This window comes from Loxodonta africana, chromosome 18, assembly GCF_030014295.1.
Source record: "Loxodonta africana isolate mLoxAfr1 chromosome 18, mLoxAfr1.hap2, whole genome shotgun sequence".
NCBI classification, from domain to species: domain Eukaryota; kingdom Metazoa; phylum Chordata; class Mammalia; order Proboscidea; family Elephantidae; genus Loxodonta; species Loxodonta africana.
In genome coordinates, this window is record NC_087359.1 from 75,165,817 (window position 1) to 75,193,190 (window position 27,374).

The 27,374-nt window shown below is 39.3% G+C and overlaps 1 protein-coding gene across 1 annotated transcript in view; it reads left to right on the plus strand.

Annotated features, from left to right (window-relative positions):
- Window positions 1-27,374, plus strand: part of DNAH9 (dynein axonemal heavy chain 9) — a 486,803-nt gene that overhangs the window by 260,822 nt on the left and 198,607 nt on the right. Inside the window, exons 42-43 of the mRNA XM_064271783.1 lie at window positions 13,757-13,918; window positions 17,593-17,789. Of these exons, the coding sequence (XP_064127853.1) occupies window positions 13,757-13,918; window positions 17,593-17,789 (359 nt within the window). The remainder of the gene's footprint in view (window positions 1-13,756; window positions 13,919-17,592; window positions 17,790-27,374) is intronic.

The window sequence follows — 27,374 nt, forward strand, 5'->3', positions numbered from 1 at the left end:
AATCCGCCACAAAGGATAAAGAAGGACACTATTTAATGATAAAAGGGACAATTGATCAGGAAGACATAACCATATTAAATATTTACGCACCTAATGACAGGGCTGCAAGATACATAAATCAAATTTTAACAGAATTGAAAAGTGAGATAGACACCTCCACATATATAGTAGGAGACTTCAACACACCACTTTCGGAGAAGGACAGGACATCCAGTAAGAAGCTCAACAGAGACACGGAAGACCTACTTACAACAATCAACCAACTTGACCTCATTGACTTATACAGAACTCTCCACCCAACTGCTGCAAAATATACTTTTTTTTCTAGCGCACATGGAACATTCTCTAGAATAGACCACATATTAGGGCATAAAACAAATCTTTGCAGAATCCAAAACATCGAAATATTACAAAGCATCTTCTCAGACCACAAGGCAATGAAGCTAGAAATCAATAACAGAAAAACTAGGGAAAAGAAATCAAATACTTGGAAAATGAACAATACCCTCCTGAAAAAAGACTGGGTTATAGAAGACATCAAGGAGGGAATAAGGAAATTCTTAGAAAACAACGAGAATGAAAATACTTCCTATCAAAACCTCTGGGACACAGCAAAAGCAGTGCTCAGAGGCCAATTTATATCGATAAATGCACACATACAAAAAGAAGAAAGAGACAAAATCAGAGAACTGTCCCGACAACTTGAGCAAATAGAAAGTGAGCAACAAAAGAATCCATCAGGCACCCGAAGAAAACAAATAATAAAAATTAGAGCTGAACTAAATGAATTAGAGAACAGAAAAACAATTGAAAGAATTAACAAAGCCAAAAGCTGGTTCTTTGAAAAAATTAACAAAATTGATAAACCATTGGCTAGACTGACTAAAGAAAAACAGGAAAGGAAACAAATAACCCGAATAAGAAACGAGAAGGACCACATCACAACAGAACCAAATGAAATCAAAAGAATCATATCAGATTACTACATAAAATTGTACTCTAACAAATTTGAAAACCTAGAAGAAATGGATAAATTCTTGGAACAACACTACTTACCTAAACTAACACATACAGAAGTAGAACAACTAAATAGACCCATAACAAAAAAAGAGATTGAAATGGTAATCAAAAAACTCCCAACAAAAAAAAGTCCTGGCCCAGATGGCTTCACTGCAGAGTTCTACCAAACCTTCAGAGAAGACTTAACACCATTACTATTGAAGGTATTTCAAAGTATAGAAAAAGACGGAATACTACCCAACTCATTCTATGAAGCCACCATCTCCCTGATACCAAAACCAGGTAAAGACATTACAAAAAAAGAAAATTTTAGACCTATATCCCTCATGAACATAGATGCAAAAATCCTTAATAAAATTCCAGCCAATAGAATCCAACAACACATCAAAAAAATAATTCACCCTGATCAAGTGGGATTTATACCAGGTATGCAAGGCTGGTTTAATATCAGAAAAACCATTAATGTAATCCATCACATAAATAAAACAAAAGACAAAAACCACATGATCTTATCAATTGATGCAGAAAAGGCATTTGACAAAGTCCAACACCCATTTATGATAAAAACTCTCACCAAAATAGGAATTGAAGGAAAATTCCTCAACATAATAAAGGGCATATATGCAAAGCCAACGGCCAATATCACTCTAAATGGAGAGAACCTGAAAGCATTTCCCTTGAGAACGGGAACCAGACAAGGATGCCCTTTATCACCGCTCTTATTCAACATCGTACTTGAAGTCCTAGCCAGGGCAATTAGGCTAGACAAAGAAATAAAGGGTATTCAGATTGGTAAGGAGGAAGTAAAGCTATCACTATTTGCAGATGACATGATCGTATACATGGAAAACCCTAAGAAATCCTCCAGAAAACTACTGAAACTAATAGAAGAGTTTGGAAGAGTCTCAGGATATAAAATAAACATACAAAAATCACTTGGATTCCTCTACATCAACAAAAAGAACACCGAAGAGGAAATAACCAAATCAATACCATTCACAGTAGCCCCCAAGAAGATAAAATACTTAGGAATAAATCTTACCAAGGAAGTAAAAGACCTATACAAAGAAAACTATAAAACTCTGCTACAAGAAATTCAAAAGGACACGCTTAAATGGAAAAACATACCCTGCTCATGGATAGGAAGACTCAACATAGTAAAAATGTCTGTTCTACCAAAAGCCATTTATACATACAACGCACTTCCAATCCAAATACCAATGTCATACTTTAAGGGAATAGAGAAACAAATCACTAACTTCATATGGAAAGGAAAGAATCCCCGGATAAGCAAAACATTACTGAAAAACAAGAAGAAAGTGGGAGGCCTCACCCTACCTGATTTCAGAACCTATTATATAGCTACAGTAGTCAAAACAGCCTGGTACTGGTACAACAACAGGCACATAGACCAATGGAACAGAATTGAGAATCCAGATATAAATCCATCCACGTATGAGCAGCTGATATTTGACAAAGGACCAGTGTCAGTCAATTGGGGAAATAATAGTCTTTTTAACAAATGGTGCTGGCATACCTGGATATCCATTTGCAAAAGAATGAAACAGGACCCATACCTCACACCATGCACAAAAACTAACTCCAAGTGGATCAAAGACCTAAACATAAAGACTAAAACGATAAAAATCTTGGAAGAAAAAATAGGATCTACCCTAGGAGCCCTAATACAGGGCATAAACAGAATACAAAACATTACCAAAAATGATGAAGAGAAACCCGATAACTGGGAGCTCCTAAAAATCAAACACCTATGCTCATCTAAAGACTTCACCAAAAGAGTAAAAAGACCACCTACAGACTGGGAAAGAATATTCAGCTATGACATCTCAGACCAGCGCCTGATCTCTAAAATCTACATGATTCTATCAAAACTCAACCACAAAAAGACAAACAACCCAATCAAGAAGTGGGCAAAGGATATGAACACACATTTCACTAAAGAAGATATTCAGGCAGCCAACAGATACATGAGAAAATGCTCTCGATCATTAGTCATTAGAGAAATGCAAATTAAAACTACGATGAGATTCCATCTGACACCAACTAGACTGGCATTAATTCAAAAATCACAAAATAATAAATGTTGGAGAGGCTGCGGAGAGACTGGAACTCTCATACACTGCTGGTGGGATTGTAAAATGGTACAACCACTGTGGAAATCCATCTGGCGTTATCTTAAACAGTTAGAAATAGAACTACCATACAAACCAGAAATTCCACTCCTCGGAATATACCCTAAAAATACAAGACCCTTCACACAAACAGATATATGCACACCCATGTTTATTGCAGCTCTGTTTACAATAGCAAAAAGCTGGAAGCAACCAAGATGTCCATCAACGGACGAATGGGTAAATAAATTGTGGTATATTCACACAATGGAATACTACGCATCGATAAAGAACAGTGACGAATCTCTGAAACATTTCATAACATGGAGGAATCTGGAAGGCATTATGCTGAGCGAAATGAGTCAGTTGCAAAAGGACAAATATTGTATAAGACCACTATTATAAGATCTTGAGGAATAGAAAAAACGGAAAAGAACACATACTTTTGTGGTTACAAAGGGGGGAGGGAGGGAGGGAGGGAGGGAGAGGGCTTTTTATTGATCAATCTGTAGATGGGAACTGCTTTGGGTGAAGGGAAAGACAACACTCAAAACAAGGAAGGTCAGCCTAATTGGACAGGATTAAAAGTAAAGAGGTTTCCGAGATAAAATGAAAGCTTCAAAGGATAGCGAAGCAGGGGCTGGGGTCTGGGGAACTTGGTTTGAGAGGACTTCTAAATCAATGGGCAAAACAATTCTATTATGAAAACACTCTGCATCCCACTTTGAATTGTGGCACCTGGGGTCCTAAATGCCAACAAGCAGCCATCTAAAATACATTAATTGGTCTCAACCCACCGGGAGCAAAGGCAAAGGAAGAACACCAAGGTCACACGACAACTAAGAACCCAAGAGACAGAAAGGGCCACTTGAACCAGAGACCTACAATATCCTGAGACCAGAAGAACAAGTTGGTGCCCGGCCACAATCGATGTCTGCCCTGTCAGGGAGCACAAGAGACAACTCCTGAGGGAGCAGGAGACCAATGGGATACAGACCCCAAATTCTCATTAAAAGACCACACCTAATGGTATGATTGCGACTAGAGGAATCCCAGAGACAATGCTCCCCAGAACTTCTGATGGCACAGGACAGGAACCAACCCCGAAGACAAATCATCAGGCATGAAAAGGACTGGTCAGTGGGGGGGAGAGAGATACTGATGAAGAGCGAGCTAATTAAATCAGGTGGACACGGGAGAGTGTGTTGGCAACTCTTGACTGGAGGGGGGATGGGAAGATAGAGAGAGATGGAAGAAGGTAAAATTGGCACGAAACGAGAGACTGTAAGGGCTGACTCAATAGGGGGAGAGCAAGTGGGAGAAGGGAGTAAGATGTATGTAAACCTACATGTGACAGACTGATTGGAATGGTAAATGTTCACTTGAAGCTTAATAAAAATTAAAAAAAAAAAAAAAAAAGACTAAGCTCTGATTACTCGGCAGAAAGCATGTAGGCAAGAAGGCAATGGCAGGACATATATAAAACCTCGAAAGAAAAAAATTGCCAATCAAGGATAATATATCCTGCGAAACTCTAACTCAAATATGATGGTGAAATTAGAACATTTCCAGGTAAACAGAAATTAAGGGAATATGTAAAAACCAAACCAAACTTACAACAATTATTAACGGGAGTCCTTTGGTTAGAGAACCAACAACATCAGAAAACAGCCTGAATCTAGGATACAAGACTGCATCAACCAGATGCCAACCTAGGTAATGAATTCTCAAGGAAAAATCAAAACTAAAATATTTACAACAGCGAACCAGAGAGATTAATCTGTAAATGACAACAACATCAAAACAGTAAAAGAGGGAATAAATGGTGTAGGTATAGAACTTTCTAATGGAAAGGAAGTCAAGGCGATACCAAGTAATAAAAGACTAGTTCAAACTTAGGAAGATAAGGGTAAACTTCAAAGTAACCACAAAGAAAGTTAACAAACCCACTCATCAAAATAAAGAAGAAAAAGTCTCAGTAAACACGAAATGTTCAAAAACAAAAGAAATGAAAACAAAATCCACAAACAAAAGGAATTCATCACAGGAGAGTAAGAGGAACAAAGAGAAGCACTGCAAAATGACAGCAATCAACTCACACCTATCAATAATTACATTGAACATAAATGGCCTAAATGCACCCATAAAGAGAAAGAGAGTGACGGAATGAATTAAAAAAAACAGGATCCATCAATATGCTGTCTACAAAAGACATGCCTTAGAAACAAGGCATAAATTTATTCAAAATCAAAAGAGGAAAAAAAATATATCAAGCAAGCAGCTACCAAATGAGAGCAGGAGTGGCAATACAAATCTCAGATAAAATAGAATATAAAACAAAATCTACCACAAAAGAAAAAGAAGGATTATATAATGATTAAAGGGACAATCCATCATGAAGATATAACCACAATAAGTATCTATGCACCCTTACATACGACAAGCTCTAACAGCACTCAACAGAGAAATTGACAGTTCCACAATAATAGTAGAAGAATTCAACACGCCACTCTCAGTAAAGGACAGAACATCTAGAAAGAAACTCAATAAAGATACCAAAACCAAAAACCAAACCCAGTGCTGTCGAGTTGATTCCAACTCATAGCAACCCTACAGGACAGAGTAGAACTGCCCCATAGAGTTTCCAGGGAGCACCTGGCAGATTCAAACTGCCAACCCTTTGGTCAGCAGCCATAGCACTTAAGCACTACGCCACCAGGGTTTCCCAATAAAGATACAGAAGAGCTAGGAGACACAATCAACCAACCGGACCTCATAGACATATATAGAACACCCCACCCAACAGCTGCAAAGTACACATTCTTTTACAATGCACATGGAACATCTCCAGAATAGACCACATCTTAGGTCACAAAGCAACCCTCAACAAAATCCAAAACACTGAGATAATACAAAGTATCTCTTCTGATCACAACATCATCAAAGTAGAATTTAACAACAGGAAGAGCAAGGAAAAAAATCAAATACATGGAAAGTAAATAACACCTTGCTTAAAAGCCACTGGGTAATAGAAGAAATCAAAGATGGAATAAATAAAAATTCCTAGAATCAAATGAGAATGAAAACACATCGTACCAAAACCATTGGGACACAGCAAAGGCAGGGCTCAGAGATCAATTTACAGCAATAGATGCACACATCAAAAAAGAAGAAAGGACAAAATCAAAACATTAGCTACACAACTTGGACAAATAGAAGGAGGACATCAAAAGAAGCCCACAGCCACCAGAAGAAAGGAAATAATAAAGATCAGAGCAGAAATAAATGAAATAGAGAATAGAAAATAAGAGAAAGAACCAACAGAGCTAAAAGTTGCTTCTTTGACAGGATCAACAAAATGACAAACCATTGGCCAAACTGACAAAATAAAAGCAGGAGAGGACACAAATAACCCAAATAAAAAATGAAATGGGGACATTACAGCAGACCCAACTGAAATAAAAAGAAGCATAAGAGAATACTATGAAAAACTATACTCCAACAAATTTGAAAACCTAGAGGAAATAGACAATTTTCTAGAAACACACTACCTAACCAAACTAACACAAACTGATGTCCAAAATCTGAACAGACCCATAACAAGAGAAGAGATTGAAAAGGTAATTGAAAAAAAAAAAAAAAAAACTCCCAACAATAACAACAAAAAAGGCCCTGGCTTAGAAAGATGGCTTCGCTGGAGAATTTTACCAAACATTCAGAGAAGAGCTTACACCAGTACTACTCCAATTATTTCAGAACATAGAAAAGGAAGGGGTACTTCCAAATTCATTCTATGAAACCAGCAGAACCCTGATACCAAAACCAGGAAAAGACACCGGAGAAAAGAAAATTACAGACCAATATCTCTCATGAATATATAAAAAAATACATATATATATAGATGCAAAAATTCACAAAATTCTAGCCAATAGAATTCAGCATCATATCAAAAAAAATAATACACCACAACCAAGTGGGATTTGTACCAGGTATGCAAGGATGGTTCAACATTAGAAAATCAATCAGTATAATCCACCACATAAATAAAAGAATCACATGATCATATTAATGGATATAGGACAGGCATTCAACAAAGTTCAACACCCATTCCTGATAAAAACTTTCAACAAAACAGGTATAGAAGGGAAATTTCTGAACATAATAAAGGGCATCTGTACAAAACCAATGGAAACCCTGGCAGCATAGTGGTTAAGAGCTCTGGCTGCTAACCAAAGGTTGGCAGTTCGAATCCACAGGGTGCTCCTTGGAAATTCTATGGGCAGTTCTAATCTGTCCTATAGGGTCACTATGAGTCGGAATCAACTCGATGGCAATGAGTTTGGTTTTCTTTTTGTATACAAAACCAACAACCAACATCATTCTTAATGGAGAGAGGCTGAAAACATACCCTTTGAGAACAGGAGCAAGTCAAGGATGCTCTTTATCACCACTCCTATTTAACATTGTGCTGGAAGTTCCAGCTGGAGCAATAAGGCAAGAAATAAAGGGCATCCGAATTGGTAAGGTAGAAGTAAAACTGTCCGTATTTGGGGATGGTATGATACTATATGCAGAAAATGCAAAAGACTCCATGAGAAAAATACTGGAACTAATAAACAGATTCAGCAGAGTGACATATAAGATAAACATAACAAAATCAGTTGGATTCCTATACACCAATAAAGAGAACAACAAAAAGGAAAACAGCACCATTTTTAATAGCCCCTAAAAAAATAAAATATTTAGGAATAAATCTAACCAGGGACATAAAAGACCTGTACAAAGAAAACTACAGAACACTACTGCAAGAAACCAAAAGAGCTCTACATAAATGGAAAAACATACCATGCTCATGGATCCCACTCATGGATAGGTAGATTTAACATTGTGAATATGTCTATTTTACGCAAAGCAATCTACAAATACAGTGCAATCCTGATCCACATATCAACAGCATTCTTTAAAGAGAAAGAAAAAACTAATCTTTATATGGACAGGAAAGAAACCCCAAATAAGTAAAGCACTGTTGAAGAAAAAGAATAAAGTAGGAGGACTTGCACTACCTGATCTCAAAACGTACTACACAGCTACGGTAATCAAAACAGCTTGGTACTGGTACAATGACAGGCACATTGACCAATGGAACAGAACTGAGAACCCAGATGTAAATCCATCGACCTATGGTCCCCTGATCTTCAACAAGGGCCCAAAGTCCATCAGATAGGAAAAACAGTCTTTTTAACAAACAGTGCTGGCAAAACTGGATGTCCATCTGCAAAAAACTGAAACAGGACACATACCTCACACCGTACACAAAAACTAACTCAAAATGAATCAAAGACCTAAATATAAAACCAAAAACTATAAAGATCATAGAAGAAAAAATAGTGTCAATGCTAGAGGCCCTAATACATAGCATTAACAGGATACAAACCATAACTAACAACACAGAAACTCCAGAAGATAAGCTAGGTAACTGGGATCTTCTAAAAATTAAGCACTTATGTTCATCAAAAACTTCACCAAAAGAATAAAAAGAGAACCTACAGACTGGGGAAAAATTTTGGCTATAACAAATCCGACAAGGTCTAATCTCTAAAATCTACAGGAAAATCCAACACCTCTACAACAAAAAGACAAATAATCCAATTAAAAATGAGCAAAGGATATGAACAGACACTTCACCAAAGAAAACATTTAAGCAGCTAACAGACACATGAGGAAATCTTGTGATCAGTGACCCTTAGAGAAATGCAAATCAAAACCACAATGTGATACCATTTCACCCTGGCATTATTGGCACGAATCAAAAAGCCTGAAAATAACACACGTTGGAGAGGCTGCTGGGAGATTAGAACTCTTATGCACTGCTGGTGGGAATGAAAAATGGTACAACCATTTTGGAAAACGATATGGCGCTTCCTTAAAAAGCTAGAAATAGAAATACCATATGATTCAGTAATCCCACTCCTAGGAATATATCCTAGAGAAATAATAGTCATCACATGAATAGACATATGCCCACCCATGTTCATTTCAGCATTGTCCACATTAGCAAAAAGATGGAAATAACCTAAGTGCCCATCAACAGATGAATGGATAAACAACTTATGGTACATACACACAATGGACTACAACTCAGTGATAAAGAACAACGATGATCCATGAAACACCTCACAACTTGGATGAATCTGGAGCCTATTATCCTGAGTGAAATGAGTCAGTCACAAAAGGACAAATATTGTATGAGACCACTAACATAAAAACTCAAGAAAAGGTTTACACACAGAAAAAAAGAATCTGTGATGCTTAAGAGGAAGGGGAGAGTTAGGGAGGAAAAATCACTAACTGGATGGTAGGCAAGTGTTAACTTTAAAAAAAAAAAAACTTTGGTGAAGGGAAAAACCACACGACAACACACAATATAGGGGAAGTCAGCAAAACTTGACCAAGGCAGTCACAGAAGCTTCCTAGACACAGCCAACCATCTGGAGGGACCAAGTTACTGGGGCTGCAGGCTGGAGACCATGGTCTCGGGGGACATCTAGGCCAACTGGCTTTACATAGTTCATAAAGTAAATGTTCTACATCCCACTCTGGTGTTTAGTGTCTGGGGTCGTAAAAGCTTGCAAATGTCCATCTAAGATAAATCTATTGGTTTCATCATGTTTGGAGCGATGGAGACTGAACAAAACCAAAGACAGAAGGAAAATATTACTCCAAAGGACTAATGGGCCACATGAACCACAGCCTCCACCAGCCTGAGCCCAGAAAAAATAGATGGTATCCGGCTACCAACGCTGACTGCTCTGATGGGGATCACAATAGAGGGTCCCAGACAGAGCAGGAAAAAAATGTAGAACAAAATTCAAATGCACAAAAATGAAGACTAGACTTACTGATCTGACAGAGCCTGGAGGAACCCCTGAGATTATGGCCCCGGACACCTGGCTAACTCGGAACTGAAGCCACTCCCCAAGTCTACCTTTCAGTCAAAGTTTAGACAGGCCTATGAAACAAACAATAACACACATGAGGAACGTGCTTCTTCATTCAATCAACTATATGAGATCAAATACACAACACCTGCCCCAAAACAAAGACTAGAAGCAGGAAGGGACTGGAAAACTGGGTGAAAGGACACAGGGAATCTGGGACAGAAAGGGAAAGGGGAAGAGCACTGACACAGTCCAGGGATTGCAACCAATGTCACAAAACAATTTGTATATTAATTTTTGAATGGGAAACTTAGTTACACAGTACATTTTCACCTAAAACAAAATTTAAAAACTTAGGGATTTTATAGTTACCTTTCTCTTATTGATACCTAGCTTAATTCCACTGTGGTCAGAAAATACACTCAATGTGATTTTATTCCTTTGAAATAGGTTGATGTTTTCTTTACGTCTCAAAACATAAAGCACTTGAAAAAATGTATAAGCAGGTGTTGGGTGCAGTGTTATCAATGTGTCAGTTAGGTCAAACTTGCAAATCACGTTGTTCCAATGTTCTATATCCTTACTGATTTTTTATGTCTGCTTGTTCTGTCAGCTTCTGAAATAGGCGTGTTAAAATCTCCCACTGTGCTAGTCAGCTTATCTGTTTCTCTTTTTATTTCTTGTGTTATTATTCATTTTATTATGTTATTAGGTGAACACAAATTTAGAGTTTTTGTATCTTCCTACAGAAACCCTGGTGGTGTAGTGGTTAAGTGCTACAGCAACTAATCAAGAGGTCAGCAGTTCAAATCCGCCAGGCGCTCCTTGGAAACTCTACGGGGCAGTTCTACTCTCTCCTATAGGGTCGCTATGAGTCAGAATCGACTTGACAGCAGTGACCCCTTTTTTATTGTTAAATGCACTTCCTTATCTCTAAAAATGGCTCTTGCTTTAAAGTCAACTCTGTATATTAGTCAATATTTTCATGATATACTGTTTACATTTTTTATACTAAACTGTTCTGTATTCTTATATTTAAGATACATTTCCTATAAGCAGCATGCAATTATGTTTCTTAAAAATTTAGTTTGATAGCCTGTTTAATCCATTTATAGTTAATAGTTGCAACAGGTTATTATTTTATATAATAATGTTTTGGGGTTAAATTGACTTCATATTATTTGTTTTCAATATGTCCTACCTATTCTACGTTTCCTTTCCTCTCATTTCTTGCCTTCTATTGAGTTGGTTGTGTATGTTTATTCTTCGATGTTCTCTAGTTTTTAGTCCGCTATACCTCTTTTGACTATTCATCACCTGGCACCAAATGCGTCCTTGACTTATTAAATCTGTTGTAAATTAGCGCTTTTACCAATCCCTGTACAATGCAAGGGTCTTAGAACTATTTACCCTCTCCAACTTTTGTGTCGTTATTTAAATTAAATGTATATCTAAACCCAACAGTACACTAATGATTTTGTTTTATTCAATCAACATTCATTTAGCTTTGCCCACATATTTACCCTTTCATTGGTCTTTATGCCTCTGACATTTGCCTGCTTTCATGTGGACTCACTTTTCTTCTACCTGAAGAACTCCTTTTAGTATTTCTGTTAGTTCATATCTACTAGTGAAGAATATTTGACTGAAAATATATTTCTTATTTTTTTAAGGATTTGGGGTGGTCAAGTTCTAGGTTGACAGCTATTTTAGCGCCTTGAGGGCATCATTCGACTGTCTTCTAGTTTCTGCTGAACAATTTTTCTCAGTCTTATTGTTGCTCCTTTGAGGATACAGATACCTTTTTTTTTTCCTCTGCCTGCTTTTAATATTTTCTTTCTGTTTTTGGTTTTCAAAAATTTCACTCCGACGCCTGAGATGTTTAAGGTGGTGTTTTACCCTGCTTAGTGTCTGTAGAACTTCCTATACTCTTTTTTTTTTTTTCTATTTTGGGGGAGTTGCAGCCAGTATTTCTTCAAATATTACTTCTGCTCCTCTTTCATTTCTTCTTGTTCTCCAGTGTGTGTATATGAGATCTTGTCACTGAATCCTGTATGTCTCTTTGGACATAAGAGAACTTTACGGACCATCTTAACCTCTTACTTGTCTCTGTCTTTTTAGCTTCTAAGCCTTCAGACCATTGCTTGTAAATTGACAAATGCTTCAAGAGAAAAAATAGTGCATAATTCTGGGTTCACCTTATTTTCTTTTCTGTCAAAGGTCTTAGCCCCATGAGTCATCATTTCCTTGATTACTCTCTATTGCCTTTAAAAAGATTAGAATTTATTTTTTTTTCTAACTTCTGTAGTTGATCTCAGTGAATTGATGTGCACTCATCTATTCTACCACTACCTAAAAGCAGAAATCTTGGTGAAGATTGTTGCTATTTTATGGTAATCAGAGGACTTAATATCAGCCTATTCGTTCTTTCAACAAACTTTCATGGAGAATCTACTATATGTCAGGTGCTGTGCTAGGTGCTAGTAATAAAATGATTAAAAAAAAAAAAACAAAAAACCTCATCAGAAATGAAGTCCCTCAACTACCCTACTTTTGAGACACCATGACCTGGAAGAAGCAAAAATAACTTTAGAAAATAATAAATCTATAACAGAGATATACATATGAAGGGCCAGGTGGGGCACATGAGAGAGAATGCTGTTGAACAGGGAAAGGGAATGTCACGGAAGACTTCAGCAAAGAGGTATCACTGGAGCTGGATTCTTAAATATGAGCATAGAAAGAAAGGAAGAAAGCATGTACCAAGGCATGGAGGCAAGAAAGCACGAAGGGTTAGAAAATAATTCAAATTTTGTATATCTGGAATATAGGTGTTGTAGGAAGTGGTGGTAAGAGTGTTCCTGAGGAAGTAGATTAGGAGTTATATTAGGTACAGACTTTATGCCATGTTGATGAATCTGAGCATTATTCCGTGGGTAATGAGGAAACGTCGATTGACCCCTTTTCCTCTAAGACAAGAAGGAAAGTGATAAGGAAAACACAGACATAGATGAATTTGAACTTAGAGGTCTTGCTGAAATTGTTGAGGACCTCTGATCTTGGTGGCCTCTGTTTTTCTGTGAAATAAAAGACTAAGACAATGGATAAGAGAAACAAGGCAGAGATGATAAGAACTTTGAGAAGAATGGCAAATATCTGGGACAATCACTCTGGCATATAGAAAGTGGAATTTCCTATCGATGAATAAATGTATTGCTGACCTACAAAGGTCCACATATCCATTCCAAGCCATTTGCCAGAGTTTTGCTTTTCTGTTAAGCAATTATCACTGAAACCAGCTTTTAAAATGTCATAAATGGAATTGAAATAAGTAGAGAAGCCAGCTCTTTCCTTTTTGTGGTTATTTGGAACATAGATAGTGGTCAAGATTCCATAGATAGTGGTTAACATACCTGGAACCTGAATACAAAACCTTAATGTATGTGTGATACCTGGCATGTTTCCTTTCTTTCTAAACCTTAAAATCCACATTACATAAAATGTATGTAATAAAAAATGACCTCATAGGATCATCATGAGGATTAAATGAGCTTTGTCAGGCAAAGCATCCAGCCCAGTGCCTGTCACATCACTGACTTCCATAAATTGTAGCTGTTGTAGTTTTGAATTGTTATTAATGTTATGTTTTGTCTGTTCTCCTTGAAGGGCATACTCTTCTCCTCAGTCGAATGTGTTAAATCCACACAGGACCTAGTAAAGCTCTATCTACATGAATCAAATCGAGTTTATCGGGATAAAATGGTAGAAGAAAAGGACTTTGGCCTTTTTGATAAAATCCAGACAGAGGTGATGAAGAAAATTTTTGATGTGAGTATTGCACTTTAGAGTTTTTACATGTCAAAAGTAATTATAACTATTCAGATGATTGCCCAATTTATAAAATCTAGCCTCTAAATTGGAAAAAGTTAAAGATTAGATTAAAAAAAAAGAAAATTTATCATAATTTTGCCCAGACCAAAAATACTGCAGCAAGAATAAATACAAATTAGTCATGGAATCTCAGTGCTGAGAAGGTCCATAGAGTATCTGATCTAAATCTTCACCCAGAACGGAGTCCTCTTAGTAGCAGTCTCTAGATTGGCCCCTTAGATGAAGCTCCGATTTCCTTGAGGATGCACTACCAATCTTCCCCAAGGCAGAATAGCCAAATTTGGAACCACTTGGAAATTTGAAACAATTTTAATTATTAGAAATTTATTTTAACAATGACCTACAATTTATTTCCCTGCATACTGATCCCAGGTCTACACGACTGACTTTTAAATATTTTAAGTTCATTTCTTTTTCTTCCTGAATCTTCTTTTCTCCAAGCTAAATATCCTCAGTCTTTTTAGCCAGCTCTCATATGGCTTGGTTTCAAGCTCAGTCATCATCTTGATTGCTCTCCCATCGGTTGGCCCCTCTGAAATTGTGGTGCCCAACTTTCATCAGAATAACCCAACTAGGATCGGACCAAAAGCAAGACCGCCACTCCCATTTTCTTACATACTATAGTGTTTTCCAAAATGTGTCCTGCCAAACACTTGTCCTACAAGATGCCCCTTGGAAGGAAAGGCTCGGTGGTGACGTAAAGTTGTGAAAGTGCTTCATACTATAACCCCCTTTTGGAGAGTCACTGTGCATTTAGCAAGCTAAAGCCTGAAAATCTTGAGTAACCCTGATTAACATACCATTTCCCAGATGTATTGAACCCTAAAACTCTTTTCCCTTCATAAAACCTATTAATTTGCAGAACAAATGGTTCATGGTCTATGCCTAGGGAAGCATGGATATATTAGCACAACCTAAGATTGTATTATATTTCTTGGTATCAAAGTTACCCCACAACTGTCAACCAAAGCCCCATGTTTTCCATATATTGCTGCTTGTTTCCTTCTTTTTCAAGCTTAGAAATAACCAACTCTTATATTTAAGTGCATAATGTTGTCCCTATGCTCACATTGTTAGGTTTGGTCCCGAATTTTCTCCTAATGAGTTCCTGAGTTTACCTCTGAAGACATTTGCCATCCCTCCCAGCCTATGTGACAGCCTCTCAGATGTTTGGGTGGCATTTTAAGTAACTTATCTCAGCCTGCCACTCACCAGGTCACACATCCTGCATTTTTCTACTTTTCTCATCATTTTTATCTGGCCTGGTGTTCAGCACTCTCACTTCTTGGATGCCCTTCTCTGAGCATTGTAGAGTTTGTCAATTTGTGTCTTCATTATTAGCTCTGCAACAAGCGTTGTCTTCCTAAGCTGCTCTGAGCTAGTACTTTAGAGTAATGACTCAGTCTTTGAGATGGAGGTCCCTGTGTGGGTCTGTATGCTAAAGACACGCACTTTTGATCATAGACTCAGATATAATTAATTTGGCCATTATCCTTTCCCAAAACCTTTGAAAACCAGAAGCACCCTTGGCTGCACCAAATCTTAATATTGATATCAAGGAAAAGTTGCCAGATTTCCACCGAAAGAGTCATACAGTCCTGTTTTCACCATCAAAAACTTAAAGTTCTGTGATTCATGGCCCTTGTGTGACATGGCGTCGCTCTTAAAGAATCTTTGATTCGCTGTGTGCATTTGGTTTTTTTTCTCTCCCTTCCACACAGCATGGCTCTGATCATAAAAACAGACTTGTTGCTTTGTTCATCAAAGATTACTTGCAGACCAGGATTTTCAGAACTGTGCTTCAGTTACCCGTTTTCAAACTGGGGAAATGCATTCATTCCCCCAATACTTGCGCACGCACGTTCATAAGCTCTCAAGAATACCTGTACCAGTTGCTGTCAAGTCAGTTCCGACTCATGGCAACCCCATGTGTATCAGAGTAGAACTGTGCTCCACAGGGTTTTCAATGGCTGTGATCTTTCAGAAGCAGATCACTGGCCCTTTTTTCTGAGGCATCTCTGGATAGACTCAAACCTCCAACCTTTCAGTTAGCAGTGTAGCACATTAACTTTTTGTACCACCAAGGACTCCAAACTAGCAAGAAAGCTCTCCTGTATTGCATTTACATCTTTTCCGAATATCCTATTGTCCCTGTCTGGCAAAGCCAGAACAGAAGTTTAAGGGTTTTTTGTGACTCTGATGTCTTCTACAAAATATAACAACTCTTTGTTATTTAACTTTTTCTTCTCCTTCCTCCTTAAAACCAGACAGCAGTCCTGGTTTCTCTATAGACGTATTTTTATCCTCACTTTCCCTATGTTAGGTTTGATGAATCTTGTCCCATGGGCTTACAAGGCTAATCCTGCAGTGACTTATGCTCTGGTCACAGTCCTTGCTGGTAGATAATTCTTTCCCAGATGGGCCTTCTAGCCTGAGCTTAGGAAAAAAGAATGGCTCATCCTGGTAGTGCTCCCTACCTGTGCCTTAGAAGATCTATTCTTTTTTTGGAGTTATCTCCTCTACAATCTTTCTTCCTACCTGAGTTCTCAGATGTTTTGGGTTTTGACAAATAAGTAGTTTCTTTCTGTCTGCTGTAACATGAAATTTTAAAATTAGCTGCCTCTTCAATACTTAGAGGATAAATTGATGGTGAAGAGACAGAGTCCATTTCTTTTAATTGTGTTATAACCGACCAAACAAGCAGTTGCCAAGTCAGTTCTGACACTCCATGGGTGTCAGAATGGAACTATGCTCCATAGGGTTTCAGTGGCTGAATTTTGAAAATAGATTTCCAGGCCTTTCTTTCGAGGCATCTCTGGGTGAATTTAAACCTCCAGCCTCCCAGTCGGCAACTAATGTGTTAACAGTTTGCACCACCCAGGGACTCCAATTGTGTTCTACTAGGTGTTTATTATATGTACATGGTAAGATTTGTTCTTTGGGCAAAATTTGACACTCAATAAGCCCAAATCCTTATGAAAGATTTTTAAATAAAGGATTCTACTCTAAATGCTTTAAGATTGCCCATGTCCCCATTAAAAAAAAAAAAAAAGTCACCTAAAGATGGCTAGTAGAACATTCTGAGGAAACCTTAGGATGGCTGATAGCACATTCTTCAAAAACCAAGCTCTCTAGACTGAGCCTATGAAGTTGGGGCTGGAAACCTATAATGTGAAATCTCATAGGAAAGAGGAAAGGATGGTTTTTCATACTGCGATGGATGGGGGAAAAAGACCTGCTGGAATGAATGTGGGGAAGGTGAGACATGGTACCCTTCACCCAATACTGGGAGGCTCTGCTTAGGAAGATCCACCCACGGATCCACATCCATTCCTCCGATCCCAGAGGGGCTCTTACTATCCCACCTTCATTTCCCATCCTCAGCTCACAAGGAATAACGATGTCATCCGTGATGTCATGAAGTTGGTAAATGAATGCTTAACATCCACATTATAAGGCTTCTCAAGAGGGAGAAAGGGCTGGAGGTAGCACTCCTGCTTCATTTTCAGGGAGTGTGCAGGAAGGAAAAGGAAATCAGGTGTCTCCACTCTGTATGGAACCAGAATTGGGAGTCAGTAAGGAAGGTCCTTGTCCCTATGTCTCATTGCCAGAATATTGAAGAGACTATGGAGCAGACCCAAAACCTGAACATGTACTGCCACTTTGCAAATGGTATTGGTGAGCCCAAGTACATGCCTGTACAGTCATGGGAACTTCTGACTCAGACCCTGGTGGAAGCCTTGGAGAACCACAACGAAGTCAACACAGTGATGGACCTGGTTCTCTTTGAGGATGCCATGCGCCACATGTAAGTGTACTTCTCTCCTTTCTTCAGTGCTTCCTCTTCTCAACCTCTGGGCTCTCATGTGGGTGTTTAAGGTATTTAAGGACACTTTCAGAAATCCAGATCAAGATGGCTCTGTGGGGCATCAGAGTGTTGAACTCAGGCAGAACTGGATTTATTTCCATTTCTGACATTTACTGCCCCTGGGAATAGTGCAAATGGTTAAGCACTCAGCTAGTAAACGAATTGTTGGCAGTTCACATCCACCCAGAGGCACCTTGGAAGAAAGTCCTGCTGATCCACATCTGAAAGATCACAGCCATTGAAAACCTTGTGGAGCACTGTTCTACTCTGACACTCATGGGGTTGCCCTGAGTCAGAATAGACTCAACGGCAACCAGCTTGGCTTGGCTTGATCACAGTGATACCAAGGGTAGATGTGAGATCATAGAATATACAGGAACAGCTCAGGAGATTTAGTGAGTTTTTCCCCACATTTCTTTTTTATTTACATGAAATTCAGACAATATAAAATGAACCATTTTAAAGTGTACGATTCTGTTGCATTTAGTATATTCACAATGTTGTACAACTACCACCTTTGCTCCAAAACATTTTTATAATCCCAGAATAAAACCCCAAACCCATTAAATAGTTACTTCCCACTCTTACCTCCCCCTAGACCCTGCCACCCACCAATCTGCTTTCTGTCTCTGTGGATTTACCTATTCTGGGTATTTCATATAAATGAAATCATACAGCCTGTGACTTTTTATGTCTAGCTTCTTTCGTTCAGCATAATGTTTTCAATGTTCATCCACGTTGTAGCATGTACCAGTATTTCATCCCTTTATATGGCCGAATGATACTCTACTGTATAGATGTACCACAACTTGTTTATCCATTCATCCATTGATGGACATTTGGGCAGTGTCCACCTTTTGGCTATCACAAATAGTGCTACTATGAAGATTCATGTACAAATATCTGTTTGCATTCCTGCTTTCAACTCTTTTGGGTATTTCACCTAGGGGTGAAATTATTGGATCATATGGTAATTCTATGTTTAATGTTTTGAGGAACAACCAACCTGTTTTCCTCAGTAACTGAAATGTCTTATAGTCCCATCACAAATGTATGAGGGTTGAAATTTCTCCACATGCTCACCAACATTTGTCATTTTTCCATATTCTGTGATAGCCATCCCAGTGGGTGTGAGGTGCTATCTCATAGTGGAGGAAAAGTTTTTTTCAGTGCCTGAGTATTTCAAAAATTACATATCTTTCTGAGTGTTGTTGCTATTAAATGAATCACTGAGAGTAGTCATCAAGGCTCCCAGAGAAATCATGCTTACACCAGTGCTGTCCCTACCCTGCTCTTTACAGTCTGCATCTGAGTCTTTTTACCACCTGTCTGAAATCCTTCCATCCTGACCTTGGCGTGGTCCTCAGGAGAAAACTCTGCTTCATCACCAACCTCTTTTCTGAACCGTCCCTTTGTTGTCTAACGCTAACTGAAGCCTAACTGAGCCTTGAGGTTGAAGAAAGCTGACTTTTACTTCCCCATCCTATGTACCCCAGAACCTACAGAGGGGTAAGTGCCCTTCCCACCCTCCCATCCCAATGGCACATTTAAACTGTTTCTTCTTTTATGCTTCCCAAGTCCAGTTCTTTTGAAGCACACGTAATCAGACTGTCCTACTCAGTACCTCTCCTTGTTACTGTCATCTGCTGGATCTAGCTACTCTTCATCATTTTCCAATTTTCTTGTGCTTGGCGCATCTTTCACTCCTCAACCATGTGTTTGTGTAATGCCTTGTCTGTCATTTCCCTGGCCTTCTTAGCTCTAGTGATGTTTTCTTCCAACCTACCTGTCTTAGTTATCTAATGCTGCTATAACAGAAATACCACAAGTGGATAACTTTAACAAAGAAAAACTTATTCTTTTACAGTCTAGGAGGTTAGAAGTCCAAATTCAGGGCACAAGCTCCAGGGGAAGGCTTTCTCTGTCGGCTCTGAAGGAGGATCCTTGTCATTAATCATCCCCTGGCCTAGGAGCTTCTCAACTCAGGGACCCCAGGTCCAAAGGATGTACTGTGCTCCCAGAGCTTCTTTCTTGGTGGTACAAGGTCCCCATGTCTCTCTGCTCGCCTCTCCCTTTTATATCTCAAAAGAGATTGGCTTAGGATATAACCTAGTCTTATAGATTAAGTTCTGCCTCATTAACATCATAGAGGCAGGATTTACAATGCATAGGAAAATCACAGCAGATGACAAAATGGCAAACAATCACATAATGCTGAGAATCATGGCCAAGCCAAGTTGACATATGTTTGGGGAACACAATTCAACCCATGTCACCACCTCGGCGCACTCACTCACATGTTTCTCCCCTACAGCTTCTATCGTTAATAATGGACCCACCTCCAAAATCTCAATTTCAAACATCCCACTAGCTGGTGACCTTTCCACTTACTCACTTTAGTTTTCTATTGCATCTGTTCTAAAACTTCATCAAGACTCCGTTTCATTGATCCAGCCCCTTTCTCAAAGTCATTTATCCCTCCCACCATGTCTCTACTTTTCTCCTTAACCACCATAGACTCCAGCATGCCAGTGCAAGCTCCCTTGACTCTCCTGTCATTACATCCATGTGATAAAACCTCATTCTTGTTAAGCTCCACCATCTTCTTATTCCACACCTGCCCCTAGGCAGCTAAACATTGCTGAAGAAAAATCCCTCACCTCACTGACTGGTTTTGCTTCATATTTTCAGCCACAAACCTAAAATGGACCCACCGCCCTGTTAGAAATCCTCCTCCACAATCTTGGGCAGTTTTTTCTTTTCCCCATCCTGCGACAACTCCATCACACTTTTTTCCTCTCTTCACAAACTTCCAACACGCCTCCCCCTCTTCATTCCCAGTTGGTGAGCACATCTTTTATTTCACTGAGAAAATGAAAACAACCGGAAGAGAATTCTCACACCTCCTCACCATCAAATCTAACAGCCTATCTGCATCCCACTTGTACCCCACCCACAAAGCCTGCATTTCCTCCTATTTCGGTAAATGAATCATCCTTGTTTGTATCCGTCTCCTCTCACCTCCTGAATGACTTTCCTCCTCCCTGCAATCCTCTCTTCCTCCTCCCTCTCTCTCTTCCCTTCTCTCCTTCCCCCTCCATCTCTCCCTCCTCTTCTTTCCCTCTCACTAATTTCTGGATCATGTAAATCTGCATAAAAACAGGCTGTATTGTCATTTATCGTAAACAAATAAGTGATTCCTTGCCTTTTAGATCCCTTTTCATCTACTACCCACTGTTCTCTGCTCCTTTTCACAACAAAACAGATCAAAAGTGTTGACTAGACTTGTCTACACTTCCTCACCTCTCATCTTCCGTCAGCACACTTCTCACCAGTTGAACATGTCACCACACACCTACCTCTTGGTAAAGCCATTGCCAATACTATGTCCTCAGCTTATCTTACTTGACCCCCCCCGCCCACTACATTTGACATGGTTAAATGCTCTTATTTGTTTACATTCATCCATTCAGTCATCTGTTTATTAATCCACCCAGAAATATTTATTGACTATTCAATCTCAGTATGAATGCAGGGATCCTTGTTTTGTTCTCTGCTAGATACCCAATGTCTGAAACATAGCAGGTATTCAGTAAGTCTTAGTTTGTTGTATGCAAGTAAAAGCCATAGAGAAAAACAGAGAGGGAAGAGGAATAGAGCATCCTGGGGTGACTGCAGTTTTAAATAGGGTGATCAGATAGGCCTCATGAGAAGACAGCATTTGATATGACACATATGAGATGGGAGAGCTACACTTACATCTACGCTTACAGAGAGCTCTGGGCCTGATACATAGTGCTTTGCGTTAGAAATTTATTAAATCCTCATAATGACCCCAAAGAAGATAAGGTCTATTATTACCCCTATACTATAAATAAGGAAACTGAGACCCAGAGAGATAAGAGAAGTTGCCTAAGGTAGTATACTTTATAAATGGGTAAATCAAAGCTACGCTCACACAGCCTGGCTCCAGAGTCTGTGCTCTTGACAATCACACCATGATGCTTCTTCATATGATTTTTGTCTCCCCCTAACCTAATGTGGAAATCCTGGTGGCGTAGTGGTTAAGAGCTATGGCTGCTAACCAAAAGCTCAGCAGTTCTAATCCACCAGGCGCTGCTTGGAAACTCTATGGAGCAGTTATACTCAGTCCTATAGGGTCACTATGAGTCGGAATCAACTTGACGGCAGTGGGTTTGGTTTTTTGGGTTTTAACCAAATGTAGCACAGTGGTTAAGAGTGCAGCTGCTACTCAAAACGTCGGCAGTTCGAATTCACCAGCTGCTCCTTGGAAACCCAATGGGGCAGTTCTACTCTGACCTATAGGGTTTCTATGAGTAGGAATTGACTTGGCAACATTGGGTTTTAACCTAATTTAAGCTCCTTGAGCACATAGACTGTCTCATTCACCACTGTGTCCTCAATACCTTGGACAGTGCTCGGTCCATAGTGTTAGTTGCCTCTTAACTGCCTCCAACTCCTGGTAACCTTATGTATAATAGAACTGAATGTTGCCTGGCCCTGCGCCATCTTCATGATGGTTGGCATGTGTGAACTCTCTTGTGGCTGTTGTGTCAATCCATCTCATTGAGGGTTTCCCTCAGTTTTGCAAAGCAGGTATTCAATAAGTAAGGGTTTTAAAATGTCAGTTGAATAACTCGTCTTGGGAAGCGTCAGCGGGTGTTTTTCACCCTCTTTAAGTGCTATCAGAGCCTGTGTCATAGTCTTGAATTGCCTCAGTGCAGGCAATCTTTGTCCTTTAAGGTGAATTTAATTTGAGATGACAGCAAGTGATGCAATGCATTTTCATGTTGGGGTAATCAAATTGAATAATATTGTTTGTAAGCAAAAATAAGGGGTGACTATGAAAACCAGCTTTTCTTTTGAGGCTCCTAAAAACACTCGGAAGATAGTTTCCAAACTGCATTTAATAATGGCAAAATAATTGGAATAATGAACTTCCTTGAGGGGGCACTTCTGAAGACATTGATTTGGATGTATAATTTGCTGTACGTTTGTTTCAAACTATTGGCCTCCTATTCCTTCATCCTTGCACCTCCCCTCCCTTCCCAGGGGCTCCTTGCCCCTTCTTTACTGGCTCTGTTTACCAGCCAGGTGCCTGAATTTTCTTCTAATATCAGAAAATAGAAAGCCAAACAATACAGTGAAAAACACAGATAACCGAAGAGGGTCATATGATTCCATGGCCTTGCATTGTCCCACACAGTGTCCAACGCACTTTGGTGCTGGACACACTCAGAAGGCTCCACCTTCTGAGGCACATGGTGGGAGAAGGGCAGAGCAGAGAAGAATGGAGTTTGTATGCGTGTGCCCAGAAACCCACAGGACTGAGGGGCTAAGGCAAAAGCCTGTTTCCACAGCGCAATAAAGCTTCTGCTCACTCTGATTTTATTGTCTGGCTGTTTGTTCTTGCCATTTGATTTCTTAACATTTTCTTTTGTTTGATTCCCTTATGCCTTTCCCCAGCTTTCCTTTCTGCTGCTGATTTTCTTCTGTGCTGAGCCCAATACAACAGCTCCACGTGGTGGTTCAGGGCATGGGTTACAGTAGCAGAGCCAGCCCCAGGTTCATATCCTGGTTCTGCCATTAATTGGCTACGAGACCTCGGAAGGATACTTAACTTTCTCAAGCCTAGATGTTCCCATCTGGAAAATGAGGGTAATAAGAATGCCTACTTTGCAGGCTCCTTGGTGTATTATGTAAACTGTTTTTCACCTAATAGTAAATGTTAGTGTCTTTGTCTTTGAACTATTGCTTTCTTCCCTGAATAATACCATTTTGCTCTTCTACTGACTTTCTTCACCATTGCAGATTCTTGCTCTAATCTTTCTTACATCCTTAAGCTGGATCTTTTCTCTTGCTTTTGACATACTCTTTGTCTTTTTCTTTGCCTTTTTGTTTTTTCACTTCCATATAAATTTCCTGTCTCATTCTACCCCTGCTTAGAATCAGCTAACAATTAGTAACAAAAAGAGAATTTCAGATGTACTTCCCTTGGGTCCCACATATCCTATCCGTTCTCTGGTGTGTGTGTGTGTGTGTGTGTGTGTGTGTGTGTGTGTGCGTTGTCTTCAACAAACCAGCTTCCTCCAGCTGGGCTGTGGTGCATCTTCAGCTTTTGTTTTTAATCTCCCAGAAATTCATTAATGGGTTTAACTTAGACTGCCTTGGCTTTCTGGCCCAGGAGCCCTTTAGAATATCGATCTTCTTTTTAAATTTTGTAATTTAAATGCAGAATCCTTTGCCCTCATCAGAGGTTGTTAATGAGTCCCCAGCTGGAGCCTAATGCTGACAGTTGCAGACTTAACCATTCTTCTTTGCAAACTTCTCACTAATGATGCATTTCCCATTTAGATATTGAGTAGCATGGGCCATGTTGAGTTCAGGCCTTCCAGAATACCTCTAGGATATGGGGTAGCCCAGACTTCTCTTCCCCCTCCATACTTGGCTCTACTAATCCATCCCTGCCCCACCTTTTCTGAATCAAAAGAGAGGGTCTGTCATGGAGTGAATTGTGTCCCCCAAAGATGCATGTCAGCTTGGTTGAGCTGTGATTCCCAGTGTTGTGTGGTTGTCCTCCGTTTTGTGATTGTAATTTTATGTTAAAGAGGATTAACACCCTTGCTGGGGTCCTGTCTCTGATCCAGTGTCGGGGGAGTTTTGCTGGAGTGTGGCCTATACCACCTTATATCTTACAAGAGATGAAGAGAAATGGAAGCGAGCGGGGGGTGGGGTGGTGGGCGGGTGTGCATCATATCACCAAGAAAGCAGTGCTGGGAGCAGAGTGCGTTCTTTGGACCCAGGTTCCTCAACGGAGGAGCAACTAGTCCAGGGGAAAGTTGAAGACAAGGACCTTCCCTCAGACTCAACAGAGAAAGCTTTCCCCTGGAGCTGGCACCCTGAATTTGGACTTCTAGCTCCTAGACTGTGAGAAAATAAGTCTCTTTGTTAAAGCCATCCACTCGTGGCATTTCTATTATAGCAGCACTAGATAACTAAGACAAGGTTTGAATATCTTAGCACCATAATTTTACCTTTCATTAGTGTAGTTAGGTGCCTTCTAATGCAGACACAAAGCAGGTGACCCCTTGTACCCTCCATAGTGAATCACTATGAATGTCACCCCAAATATGACCCTGTGTACAAGGCATGGATTTTCCCATTACAGTTTAACAAAAATGCATTGGATACCTTCAGTGTGCTAGCATGGTAGAGAATACAAGGTGAATATGCACGCTTTTCAGATATCTAGACATTATGGTTTAATGAGGGAGCAAGAGAAAGTATAAGTTTATCAGATACAAGACTATACATAATTAGAGTGAACAAGTAAAATTATAAAAGAAATAAATGTATCTCCATAAATGTAGTTGTTGTTAATTGTCATCAAGTCACTTCTGACTCACAGTGACCCTTTACACAACAGGACAAAACACTGTCTGGTCCTGTGAAAGCCTCGCAATCCTTGCTATGTTCGAGCCCACTGTTGCAGCCGTTGTGTCAGTCTATCTCGTTGAGAGTCTTCCTCTTTTTCCCTGACCCTCTACTTTACCAGGCATGAGGTCCTTCTCCAGCAACTGGTCTTTCCTGATAACATGTCCAAAGTACGTGAGACCATCCTTGCTTCTAAGGAGCATGCTGACTGTACTTCTTCCAAGACAGATTTGTTCATTCTTCTGGCAGTCCATGGTGTATTTAATATTCTTCACCAATACTGTAACTCAAGTGCATCAATTCTTCGGTCTTTCTAATTCATTGTCCACCTTTTGCACACATACGAGGTGATTTAAAATATCATAGCTTTGATCAGGTGCACCTTAGTCCTCAAGGTGACATCTTCGCTTTTCACACTTTAAAGAGGCCTTTTGCAACAGATTTGTGTAATGCAATACATTGTTTAATTTCTTGACTACTACTTCCATGGGTATTGATTGTGGATCCAAGTAAAATGAAACCCTTGACAACTTCAATGTCTTCTTCATATATCATGATGTTGCTTATTAGTCCAGTTGAGAAGATTTTTGTTTTATATATAATAAAGTGTAATCCATATTGAAGGCTGTAGTCTTTGATCTTCATCAATAAGTGCTTCAAGTCTTCTTCACTTTCAGCAAGCAAGGCATGTCATCTGCATATCACAGGTTTTTAGTAAGTCTTCCTCCAATCCTGATGCTGCTTCTTCTTCATATAGTCCAGCTTCTCAGATTACTTGCTCAGCATATAAATTGAATAAGCATGGTGAAAGAATACAACCCTGACACATACTTTTCCTGATTTTAAACCATGCAGTATCCCCTTGTTCTGTTTGAATGACTGCCTCTTGGTCAATGTACAGGTTATGTTTGAGGACAGTTAAGTGTTCTGGAATTCCCATTCTTCGCAATGTTATCCATAATTTGTCATGAGCCACACAGTCGAATGCCTTAGCATAGTCAATAAAGTTCAGTAAACATCTTTCTGGCATTCTCTGCTTTCAGCCAGGATTCATGTGACATCAACAACAATATTCCTCATTCCATGTCCTTTTCTAAATCTGGCCTGAATTTCTGGCAGTTCCCTGTCAATGTGCTGCTACGATGATTTTTTAAATATCTTCAGTATAATTTTAGTATTGAACAATATCATTGTTCAATAATTTCTGCATTCTGCATTGGAGTGAGTGTTTCCAGCATTGCATCCCTTTGTTGAAATCTTTTAACTGATATTCCATCAATTCCTGGACCCTTGACTTTTGCCAATGCCTTCAGTGCATCCTGGATTCTTCCTTCAGTACCAGCAATTCTTGATCACACACTACCTCCTGAAATGGTTGGATGTTGACCAACTATTTTTAGTGCAGTGATTCTGCGTATTCTGTCCACCTTCTTTTGATGCTTCCTGCCTCATTCAATTTTTTGCCCATAGAATTCTTCAATATTGCAACACGAAGCTTGAATTTTTACTTCAGTTCATTCAGCTTAAGAAATGCCAAGTTCATTCTTCTCTTTTGGTTTTCTGTCTCCTGGTCTTGGCACATTTCGTCGTAATATTTTACTTTGTCTTCTTGAGCCTTTCTTTGAAATCTTCTGTTCAGCTCTTTTACTTTTACCATTTCTTCCTTTCACTTTAGCTATTCTACATTCAAAAGCAAGTTTCATAGTCTCTTCTGACTCCATTTTGATCTTTTCTTTCTTTCTTGTCATTTTAATGACCTCTTGCTTTCTTCATGTATGGTGTTCTTGATGTCATCACACAACTTGCCTGGTCTTCTTTGATCATTAATGTTTAATGCATCAAATCTGTTCTTAAGATGGTCTCTAAATTCAGATGGGATATACTCAAGGTTGTACTGTGACTTTCGTGAACATGTTTTAATTTTCTTCAGCTTCAGCTTGAACTTTCATATGAGCAGTTGATGGTCTGTTTCACAGTTGTCCCCAGCCTTGTTCTGAATGGTGATAATGAGCTTCTCCATTGTCTCTTTCTACAGATGTAGTCAATTTGATTCCTGTGTATTCCAACTGC